At 35.3% G+C, this 12,753-nt stretch overlaps 1 protein-coding gene across 3 annotated transcripts; it reads left to right on the top strand.

Moving 5' to 3' along the window:
- The first annotated feature begins 6,337 nt into the window (after positions 1 to 6,337).
- LOC136850020 (actin-1-like) lies at positions 6,338 to 12,753 on the top strand. Of its 3 annotated transcripts, none has more exons than XM_067123564.1 (2): positions 6,338 to 6,444; positions 10,615 to 12,753. In XM_067123564.1, the coding sequence occupies exon 2, from the start codon at positions 10,630 to 10,632 to the stop codon at positions 11,761 to 11,763; it is 1,134 nt and encodes a 377-aa protein (XP_066979665.1). In that variant the 5' UTR covers positions 6,338 to 6,444; positions 10,615 to 10,629; the 3' UTR covers positions 11,764 to 12,753. The 3 variants fall into 3 exon arrangements, with proteins under 3 accessions (XP_066979665.1, XP_066979666.1, XP_066979667.1); XM_067123565.1 differs by having other exon boundaries at positions 6,380 to 6,433; XM_067123566.1 differs by having other exon boundaries at positions 6,393 to 6,476.

Raw genomic sequence — 12,753 nt, 5'->3', positions numbered from 1 at the left:
CAAAACATTTCACTGAAAAGCGGAAAGGGTAATGACACCCAGGACAGAGGTGTCACCGAAATTAACGATACTTGAGTCACCCACATCTTCCCGTTTTCTGTTCTCGGTTTTGATAGAAAGTAGGAAACGGCCATGCGCAAATATGTCGCGCTCTCCCTGAGTGCTGAAACCAGGCCAAGTCTTTTTGCTTCCTTTTTTAACGTAAGTTTTTTTTTTTTTTTTTTTAGATTTTTTTGTGTCATTTGTAACACTACTAAATTTAATGATTTGGAGGATTATGTTGTTTTTTCTCGTCGGTCTTAAGAAACAAACAAACAGGGGAATGAGAAGGAGGAACGACAAAAAAAAATAGACATGATGACGTTGTCCACTTTGAAAACTATTTTTATTTTGTTGTAATAAGAAAGTAGACAGAGATTAAATGATCTTGCATCCATATGAGATATTATTACATTTGAAGAATAGCAAAATAAAGCAAGCCTTATTGGGAGTTCTTAACAGGAAAAATTACTCATGGTTTTTTGAGGGATAAGGAAAGTATCAAAAAAGGAAAAAATTGAAACACGTCACCTTACTAGGAGTCCCTTTTTCTCCTCGTTTCTGCTGCCTTTCCTGTCCCAGAAATACAATAACTTTGTATCCAACGCAAATAAAAATGAATACTCTAATGTAATAAGTGATTTTACCACCAGAACCTCCAAGCAACGCGAGCACAACCGCTTTGCTTGAGAGTTAACTCTACGGACTCGCCCACCCACGTTTACTTACAACCACCTGTTGCTCTGGTCGCTCTCCAAGTAACAGGTGGTTTGGGAAATTAACGGCTTCCGTAGCGCTGTTGATATGAAGGGGGGAAAACGGGCTCTAAATCATAATTAAACACTCGCGCACTTCTTCACATAATTGAGGTGCTGTTTACGTTCGTGCACACGAGTGAGTGAGCATACCTACATACGTGTGTGTGTGTGTGTATGTATATATATATATATATATATATATATATATATATATATATATATATATATATATATATATATATATATATATATATATATATATATATATATATATATATATATATATACTGTATATATGCACACACACACACATATATATACATGTATGTATGCATTTATATATATATATATATATATATATATATATATATATATATATATATATATATATATATATATATATATATATATATATATACTATATATATGCACACACACACACACACATATATATATATATATATATATATATATATATATATATATATATTATACTTGTATATGTAACCACAGGGAAAGGATGAGACACGGTAAAAATTCACTACAAATAATAATTAGTAGTAGAGCCTTCAATATCAGCGGGACGTTTGAATTTGGTTTAATAACGGTTTTATTGACTTTATTGATGATGATGATTTTCTTCAAGTGTTGATTTTCTTTGGTGCAATAAATTGGAGGCCTGTAAAACACCTTATTATTATTATTATTATTATTATTATTATTATTATTATTATTATTATTATTATTATTATTAGTAGTAGTAGTAGTAGTAGTAGTAGTAGTAGTAGTAGTAGTAGTAGTAGTATCTGAAGATTTTGTTCCTCAATACTCTTCTGTTCATTTCAGTTAGTGTCGTACGTCTAGCCTTTACAACGGCACACATCTGTTCGTTCTTTACCTTCTGCATTCAAACCCGTGTGAGCTTCCGAACAGAACCTCCTCGATATAAATCTAGTTTCGATTGGAATAAACCACGGTGAATTTACTGAACTTCCCATCGTAAGGTCACTGACTTTGACTTATGCTACAAACGTTACTTAGGGAATTGTTTCTGTTTTTTTAATAGGAGTCGGACTTCAGAGTCCTATATATACCCTGTGGATATCACGAATTCGAGGGTCATCGTTTTCTATCAGTTTATACAACTAACATCCAGAATGGAGATTTTCTGGCTTCCTTTATATTTCCATGGCTATTTGAACAAGCCTCGTTGAGAGGTGGTTCGTCATTACTTACGAAGAGGAATTCATCATTAAGCTTTATTAGCAATGACTGAACTTTGCTAGGTAGTCTATCTGTCTCAGCACCTACATAAAAAGTTTTTAAAAATTGAGCTCTTTACAATCAAAACACCAGTTTCATTTAAGGGTGAGAAGATGTATTACTCTAGTTTCATTGAAGAGAATCGTTCTCAAAAACAAGTTCCTTGTTTGACAAAATCAGATGGCTTAATGTATCTACATCTAAAAGAATTATAAGAAAAAATAATGCAAGAACAACGGCTGCATTCATCATCATTTTGCGTCAGAAGGGACACCAGCAAGTGTATTAACTGCTTCATTTTATTACTCCAAAGTCACTGGCGTTACAAAGACGGTTCTGGGAATATATCGCATGTACCACACACTGCTGACATCCTCATGCGTTTTGCCGCGACGGTTGTAAGCGGGCTAGCTAGAGATGTCATCTCTCAACAAACATTGATGTAACTGCTGGGATTTGAACTTTCACTAGAAAACCTGTGTCTACTAAATGTTTCTACTAATGAGATTTTGCTTTACTACGATACAGTTTTATATACAAATAAATGAAGACATTACTTCGTGTTATATATTAATAGATAAAATAGTGATGCTGTCTTTTGTTTGTCTTACTGGAAAACAGAGATTCAACATTTAGTGCTAGTTGAAGTTTTTCCCCTCACTGATCATTATACATTGATGACATCCTTTTATAGTTTTTTTTTATTCCTAAAGATTGACTAATGAGACTTCTAATTAGGGTTCACTATCACGCAGAAATGTAATTCCGGCTGGAACTGATAATTATGACCTCAGATTGGATAAGTCTTCTCATTCATAATCTATCGATCTCTTACTTTGAGCAGCCAGCCTTGAATTCCGACTTGAAAATTATATAATTCGACGTCTGTAAATTCTATTTTATTATTTTTTTTCTGCGACCAACGCAATTACCCGCATAAAAATGTATCAGTCAACTTTGGGTGGATTATTAAGAATCTTTTATAAAACGAGGACAAATTCTAGACTATAAAAATCAGTCACAAGCTTTTGTTTACATTATTTAAGCTAAAACAAGGTTATGAAGACTTGTTTAAACACCAAACCTAAAATCAAGAGTTAGGAATCCACCTGCTAACTAATGTTTAGATTAATCAATGACACGCTACTTATAACGTCACGAAAAACTGTCAGACAACTTTTGCTTAGATTGTCAAAACTTGTTTAATAGCAACAAGAACAAATTCTGAGTGAAAATCTGTCGTTCAAGTTTAACTAGAGACTTGTTTTGCGCAAACAACCTAAATCACATCTTAAAAATAAGTCGACTACACTGGTTTAGGTTAATAAAAATTGCTTGATAGAACATAATCAAACCATAAATAAAAAAAAACCTATTAAGTCAGACTCATGTTAGACTTTTAGCACTTGTTTTATGCATCCATCATAAAATAAAACTGTCACTCTCCTTGTGCCAAGATTACTAAATTGATCGAGCTTAAGTGAAATCTCTGTATTCCCACCATTCCTTGCCAAAGCACGAGATTTATGCAAAAATTAATTACAACTAATAGAACCATAAATAAAAAAGAAAACATTCAGTCATACTCAAGTTAGACTAATATCACTTGTTTTATGCAGGCATCATAAAATAAAACTGTCACTTATTAAAATCAAACTGTCACTCACCTCGTGATAAGATTATTAAAACTGATCGAGTTTCGTCGAATCCCCATTATTCTAATCATCCCCTTCCAAAGCATGAGATTTAAGTCGGTGTTGACAATCGCGCCGTGACATCCGCATCAAACGATTCATCTCTTTGAGTGAGACGAAGAGCTTTCTGCTCAGGCTAATTTTCATGAGAAAGGAAAGAGGTCATAAATTGCGTCTACCTGCGCAAGAGATAGTTCAAGCAGCCTCACGGTGATATGCGAGGTGCCTGTAAAGTTTCAGGGTATTGCCTCCTCTCTCTCTCTCTCTCTCTCTCTCTCTCTCTCTCTCTCTCTCTCTCTCTCTCTCTCTGGGGAAATTTATAGCAACGCTATTTCCAGAAATTAGGTGAAATTATTTTTGAAAAGTCCCTTGAAATTTTTGCTTTTTCTCAAAATTTCTAACTAGAGATCAAACTTGTGTGTGTATATACATAAATATGCATATATATACTATATATATATATATACACACACTATATATATACATATATATGTATATATAGAAGTGAGTATGGATATATATATTAACACACCCACGCATATACACTTTACTTACATACACACATGAATGTGTGTGTGTGTAGTGTTTGCTCGTGTGTTTGTATGTTTGCGCGTTTACTAAACTGTTCTTTGAGTTGTATCTTTTACCTCCTACCAATAGAGATACCGATTTGATCACAGGAGAAATACATCATGAATGAAAGATTAATACAAGCTGTATTTCATGACGATAAACTTTTTTACTTGAGATTAAATTTATTTTTTGCCGGTAAAATGGCCGAGACAGGCAAGAAAAACGTGTATTGACGCACCTCTCCACTAAGTATTCCTAAACTTGCCTCTTGAGAAAAGATAGATTATATCACCCCAGGAAATACATAAGTAGGAGAAAGTTCCATAGTCTGTACATTATATGGAAGAATGATCAAATTGGGTCACATAGTCTGTACATGATATGGAAGAATGATCAAATTGGGTCACATAGTCTGTACATGATATGGAAGAATGATCAAATTGGGTCATTTTCGAGATCGTCATATTCTTCATGAAAATGTAACAAATCTCTTCAGTTGTAGAGAACCTTTAATACATTAATCAGTGAGGCTTACGATTTCTGTTGTTGAAAAGGAATTCATTAAAAGTATCTTTATCAAAATTTGCATCGAAAGTTAAGTTTTGCAAAGGTTTTCATTCGTTCTGTATGCATAGAATTATTATTATTATTATTATTATTATTATTATTATTATTATTATTATTATTATTATTATTATTATTATTATTGCTTGCATTACTTCTATATGCAGCTTCAAACTTATTCTGTATTACTTAAGTTTTGTGGCCTAGAGCTGCAATAAATTATTATTATTATTATTATTATTATTATTATTATTATTATTATTATTATTATTATTATTATTATTATTATTATTATTATTATTATTATTATTATATGAAGTAGTGGTAGTAATATTAAAAGTATCTTTATCAAACTCCATTTCGAAAGTTCTACTTTCAGAGCGCATGTGGTCGGTTCTCCTTTCTCTGTTAATGGGAAATGTTATGTCATTTAGTCTTATATTTTTATTTTAATATTGTCCGGTCTTTTAACAAGGGAACAAGGTTTGCTATAATAATCATAATAATCATCATAATAATAATAATAATAATAATAATAATAATAATAATAATCTATGTTATACAGAATTTGTCTTTGAAAAACAGAAGTTTCCAGGAAAATTTCGACAAGCAGATTCGTTTAATATTACAACTACTTCATATAATAATAATAATAATAATAATAATAATAATAATAATAATAATAATAATAATAATAATAATAATAATAATACGAACGCAGACTTTTGGAAGATATTGAGGCTATAAATATATTACTCATACATAATACATCAACTCTACATTAAAAGGGAAACATAACCTTCACTAAGTAAAAAGATAAGATTATAATACTGATTATCATTCTTTGAAGTTGAGTGAGAGCTGTTAGATTTGGCGTGATTTCTCTTTTGAGTGTCGAGATAGATTAAATAATTTGTTACTGCTTTTTGATAGTCTTTGATGAACAAGGATTCTTCATTGGCTACTTTGTAAGGAAATTTGGAAACATTTTTACGTATATTTAGTTTCGTTGTATATAAATACATTATATATGTATATAGATGTTTGAATGTATGTGTATATGAATATATATATATATATATATATATATATATATATATATATATATATATATATATATATATATAATATATATATATCCGTAACATACGAAAGAAACGTTAACCCTTCTAAACGGCTTAATCAGCGGATTTTGACGTCGAGAAGACGCACTTCGCCAAAACAAGACCTAAAGTTACCTGGTTGAGTGGGGGGTATTTTACTGCGGTTCCCGAGAGCTGAAAAAGATCCCATAGATATATTGTAAGACAAGAAACGCCAGTTTTTGGCAGAGCCGACGCGGAGGCCATATTTAGCATCCGAAGTAGCAACAATCGAAAGAAAGGAGAGCACCTGTGAATCTATCTTAGGCTCGCCTTATTCAGGATTTCATAATTAGTATAACAGCGAACAGGTGACAGACGATGACGCTATAAAGGCCCCGGCTTATTTGCCTCCGGGCGCAGTCGCTGGAGGTGGCGTCAACGAGATACCGGTCGGAAGGTATTTTACAGGTGAATAGGTCTCCGAGGAAAGGACTATAGAGGTGATCGAACGAGGTTTCAAGGAATCTGTTTTATCTCAGACTTTTGGTTCGACAGTGTTCGATTCGGTGCTCACGATTTTGTACGTTCGGATTTTACAAGAAATCAGTTCTCGTTTCAGAATATGGAAGGTCACTACTTTTACCTGAGATTTAGGAAATGTGTGTTTCAGAAACTAACCAACCTTTTAGTATAACTTCTTCTTCGGTTGGGGAAGTTAGGAATAGGGGAGACATTGACACGTGATAAAAATAAATGGAAATGAATACACTGGAAATTGTAAAGAAAAGTTTATAGGTCATTAAATGAAAGTTAAATAATAAGATTTTCCATTCATATTCTTACAGTTAACCATACAATAGTGATTAAGTGAATGACTGATTTAATCCTGTAAACCAGCGTCACAAAAATTATGGTCATATACCAGTGAAATCATAAACTATGGGAACCTAGAATTTCTGCATAATCCCATCGGCAAAAATAACTGAGTTCTCGCGTGGCGTCGTTCTGTCAAGTGTAATTTCGTGCCCTTAAAGAACTGATGTATGGATCATTATGCTAAGTCCTTGGCAGGGAACCCTGGGAAATTGGGAACTCTCTCTCTCTCTCTCTCTCTCTCTCTCTCTCTCTCTCTCTCTCTCTCTCTCTCTCTCAATTTGGAGATGGTACCTTTGCATCAGGTAACCACAAGATGATTAGTTTTTCGTGAAAAGAAATTGACAACCGTTATTGAATTGATAGAAATTTTTCTACATATAACAAAAGGAAAACATATCTCCTTGCAATCTAATTCATTGTCCTTTTTGTAGTTTTATATTTCAGTTGTCGCAACTTACGAGCAAGTTTCTGGATAGAAAATGTGACTTCCTAATATCCAAAACTGTACAATTAATGTCCTATATCCACAAAGCCCTTGATGATAATCTCAGTTGTAAGTTGGTTGTCTCATTCGAACCAACGGCCTTCGAAGTAAACCATTTGGAATGAAGCTAGGTCTATAAATATCATGTGCAACCAAAGCAGGCTTAAAAAGTGGGAAAGCAGTGTAATGATCGAAAGGCCACACGGCTCTTGTGGTGACAAAGGGTTGTTTTATCTAGCAAGTGCAGAGGTTTTCAGTTTAGTGTTAGAACCCCCACGAGTTCAAAAACGGGTCTCCAAGGATGACTTAGATTGCTGATAAAAACGAAGAGCGAGAGAGAAAGAGTAGTATTATTAAGATGCTATGATTTAAGCTTAGTCAAACTGATTATTTCAGTAGCAGTAGCTTTTCATGCCTTAGTTCAAAGTAAGCTTATATTCCATTTGACATTAGTAGGTGCACTGAAGGACGGGCTGTTAAGTGGAGGGGTATTGGGGAAGGGAAGGTTAGGAACCCTTCTTTATTCACTGTTTCTATTTGACTGTGCTTACAAGCAAGGTCCGGTGGTCAGTGCGCGATTCTCTCAGCAGACCAGGTCGCATTTTTAACAGTTATTATTTTGGCCACATCTCTGTTATGCTGGAAGAATAGTGTTTAGCTTCTTCGACAACTGGTTAACACCTGACAGGCCACCAGACCATATTTACTTTGTGTGCTTTTTAAGGTTTACGCCATTAATGGTTTCTGTGAAATTAGGTTCACATTCTATTTAAACAAACTAAAAAAGACACACATACACACACAAACACACACACTATACTCTCGTTTACTCAACTGTTGTCTTTTCTTGCTTGGTTGAAAATCACTGCTACTCATACTAGTCTTCAATGGCCTGTTGAAATCTCAGTTAATCTCTTATCGTGCCTGATCTTCCCTTACTCAAGATCAATCTTTTAAGTTTGACAGAGGTATCTTATTTAAGTTTGATATTCCTCGTCTAGTAAGTTGAGAGGGGAAATGAAACCACTCATAATATCAAAGGATAAAAATTTCTCTTATTTTTAGTTTAATTATTTATATTTTTGCTCAATTAAAATTCAAGCTTATTAGATATGGTAAAGAGAAGGGTCCTTGCAAATAATAGTTTGTTACAAAAAAGACAAGGAGTATTCGCAAAAGCAAATGAAATATATCAATATTCTATAGAATAAAGTTCGTTATTCATGTACTTCATGAAGGGTGTACTAAAAGACGCGGTTTTCCCCGTAGTCTGCAAAAATCCTTAGAAACAAATAACAAAGATTTATCATGTTTGCGTTAGTCACTCAACTACGTAAAAGGTGAGCATGATATTTCCACCTCTACCTTACTTCAACAATGACAAAGAAGCATTTAGGAAAGCGGTGCTGAGGCCCTTAACGCTCTACAGTATGTCTGTTTTCCTAAATAGCAAAAGAATGTCTTTCATCAATAGTTTATCTCTAAAACATAACTTAGCATCAAAACGTTCCTTGCTTAACCCGCATCATTCTGTCACCCCTTTGTCTTGCACCCGTTTATCTTGACAATGTTCAAAATATCTGTCGCCTTTTCTCTGCTGCTTTTAAAACTTCATAATTATTTATGGATATACTTGAGCGATGAATGAAAGTAGTTTTATTCAGGTTATTTATTTCACATAAGAGCGAAGAAATTTGTTATCCAATTATGTTCGTTAAGAACAATATTATATTTTGTATAAGGTCCACAATAATATATCAATAGAATGTGAGACTTTATAAAAATGTATATAAAGCTTTCGAACCTTATCCTGGGTTCATCTTCAACCCAACTGAAGATGAACCCAGGATAGGGTTCGAAAGCTTTTTATACGTTTTTATACAGTCTCACATTCTACCATTGATATATTATTGTGGACTTTATACAAAATTACTCCTGTTCTCGGCATTGAGAGTTTTACACAACAATATCATAAATTAGAAATAGTCACTCAAGTGGACACTGACAGATATAAAGTAGGAATGGAATCTGGTCAACTGTTTACATTCATCATGGACGAAAATGAGTTTACCAGAAATATACTCCATTGACGATATCACAATTATAAAGGACGTGCATTCTAGGGAGCTTTTAATGATTGTTCTATGGATGGCTTGCTTTCTCGTCTAGTTTTTCTCCCTAATATTGCTCTCCAATTTGTGTAGCAGGATTTAGTAGGAGGTGTCACTTTCTGTTTTAAATTTACAGACATTTCGTTGTTATTATTATCATTATTATTATTATTGCTAAATGGTTATCATTACAGGACTGCACCAATCGCTTGTTTAGTTCAGTGGCGGCAATGCCTGTAGCATATTCGACTTAGATTGTACAGATGTTGTGTACGAATTCTTCGTTAATAATGTATTGAATATGTCCGTAAAACATACATGTTCATAGCAGTACATTCAAACACGCACACATATGTATGTATGTATATATACAGTACATATATATGTGTGTGTGTTTGTGTGTAAGTGTTTGCGTGAGCGTGTGTGTGTGTGTGTGTGTGTGTGTGTGTGTTTCCACAACTGTCACAGGGAACAATGAAACTCTGGGTGTAAATCCTGACTGGTTTTCTAGGGTAAATGAGGATACACAAATCACTTACATTGTATTTAAAATCAGACATACAGTACATACATACATACATACATACATACACATACATATAATTGTGCCTGTGCAGTACTAATTTGTATGTATGTATGTATGTATGTATGTATGTATGTATGTATGTATGTATGTATGTATGTATGTATGTATGTTTGTGAATACTTTTAATGCCATTGTGCATTCGTAAAATATTGGCAAATGAGTATTCAACATTACTGTGACCTATTTCTGTGCATTTATAGGTTTACAGGTCTACAGAGAAAAATCATCTAATCAGTCTTTCAATAAAGTTTTTTTAAGCAAAAATTAATGATTTACCAAATAACATTCACAAAATGATAATATTCTTTGTTTATTCTCAAATACAGAATATAGTATACCCTAAGTATGGGTCGAGTTTACAAGCATTATCAGTGTAGCTGCCTGAGAGTGTAAGAGGTCATTAGGGCTATATTTATATTTACTTAAAATGATTGGAAAGCGCAGTTTACAAGATCTTGTCATGACTGAGAATTTGTTGATCGAAAACTATCTGTCCCATTTCTATAATACGCTTTGACCATGAAAAAGAGTTAGAAAATAAAAGTGAAACTTGATCCATCGCTCTTCATTTCTCCAACCAGGTGCAACAATAAATCATGTGCGACGAAGACGCATGCGCCCTTGTCTGTGACAACGGCTCCGGAATGGTGAAGGCCGGATTCGGTGGTGACGACGCCCCTCGATGCGTCTTCCCCTCCATCGTCGGACGCCCTCGTCACCAGGGAGTCATGGTGGGCATGGGCAATAAGGACGCTTACGTCGGCGACGAAGCCCAGAGTAAAAGGGGTATCCTCACCCTGAAGTACCCCATCGAGCACGGCATCATCACCAACTGGGACGACATGGAGAAAGTCTGGCATCACACTTTCTACAATGAGCTCCGCGTTGCCCCTGAGGAGTCGCCTGTCCTCCTCACAGAGGCTCCCCTGAACCCGAAGGCCAACCGCGAAAAGATGACTCAGATCATGTTCGAGTCGTTCAACACCCCTGCTATGTACGTGGCCATCCAGGCCGTGCTTTCCCTCTACGCCTCTGGCCGTACCACTGGCATCGTGCTCGATACCGGTGACGGTGTCACCCACACTGTCCCCATCTACGAAGGTTACGCTCTTCCCCACGCTATCCTCCGTCTGGACTTGGCTGGCCGCGACTTGACCGCTTACCTCATGAAGATCCTGACGGAAAGGGGCTACTCCTTCACCACGACGGCCGAGCGCGAGATAGTCAGAGATATCAAGGAAAAGCTCTGCTACGTCGCCCTCGACTTTGAGGGAGAGATGGCCATGGCTGCTACGTCATCCTCCACCATGGAAAAATCCTACGAACTTCCCGACGGTCAGGTCATCACCATCGGCAACGAGAGGTTCCGGGCGCCAGAGGCCCTCTTCCAGCCTTCGCTCTTGGGTATGGAATCCGTCGGCATCCACGAAACTGTGTACAACTCCATCATGAGATGCGACATCGACATACGGAAGGACCTCTTTGCCAACACCGTCATGTCTGGTGGCACCACCATGTACCCTGGTATTGCTGACAGGATGCAGAAGGAGATCACTGCCTTGGCTCCTTCCACCATCAAGATCAAGATCATCGCTCCCCCTGAGAGGAAGTACTCCGTCTGGATCGGTGGTTCCATCCTATCCTCCCTTTCGACTTTCCAGGCCATGTGGGTCACCAAGGAAGAGTACGATGAATCCGGACCTGGAATTGTGCACCGCAAATGTTTCTAATCATAAAGATGTTCATCAACAATGTTTTAAAAGATAATTTTCATTTTTTCTTTCATTAACAGCTGTTGATGCGACAGGTCCTCAGTTTTGACATATCAGTACCTTTTAGCCTTTTAAGTTTTATATATCTTTATACTTTGTATGATTTATAATTCCAGCTTAGCCTTTTAAGTACAATTATTCTTTTATGTTAAGTGTTTTTATAGTTTATCATTAGTGCAAAGCAAATAAAAAGTCAGTGTGATCTTTATACATTTTACATTTATATATTGAGTTGTAACTCAATACGCTAGTTTCATTAAACTAAACTTCTGTTAGTATTTGTTTATGTGAAGGTTAACACAAGCACTCACAAGTGTTACATTATTTGGCCGCTATTAATAACTTTTCCTACAATCTTCTGTTAATATTAGAACTTGTTTTCGTTATCCTTCATCAGTATATCTAATAAATTTGTTCATGTCCATGTCGCCATTTCTCTATAAATGTCCGACAATGCAAAACCTAACTAAACTTAACCGAGTTTTCCAGCAAGCTTTCAACTGAAGTTTCAACTCCTTGCTAACAACTCTGCCCTGAAGTGGAAAACCGCAGTATCTGCAAAATTTTCGAAATTGAGATATTCCACCTATTGGGCTCGTGAAACACAAAATACACAAGTTACCGCAGTTTCAGAATGATTCTTCAATGCTTTCCACGAATATTTAGGGGATCCCATTTGTAATATCGGCAAAACCAGTAGAAAGGCAGGGGAAAACTGCAGTATCTACGATTTTCCTCATTTTTGTATTTTTGCAGATATTACAGTCTTCCATTTTAGGGCAGAATTACACGTGAAAAGTATATAAAACTGTCATCTCAGGAACTGATTTAGTGTTCATGCCTATACTACTCTTTCGGATCTGTGAAAGAAATAAGTGGCCGTGACGGCTTTCTTAAACAGGAGGAGAAATGTGACAAATATCGTTGATGTCAATAAAAAATTTTTCT

This window comes from Macrobrachium rosenbergii, chromosome 21, assembly GCF_040412425.1.
Source record: "Macrobrachium rosenbergii isolate ZJJX-2024 chromosome 21, ASM4041242v1, whole genome shotgun sequence".
NCBI lineage: Eukaryota > Metazoa > Arthropoda > Malacostraca > Decapoda > Palaemonidae > Macrobrachium > Macrobrachium rosenbergii.
Note: the sequence above shows the minus strand (reverse complement) of the source record. Positions and strands in the feature narration are given on the sequence as shown.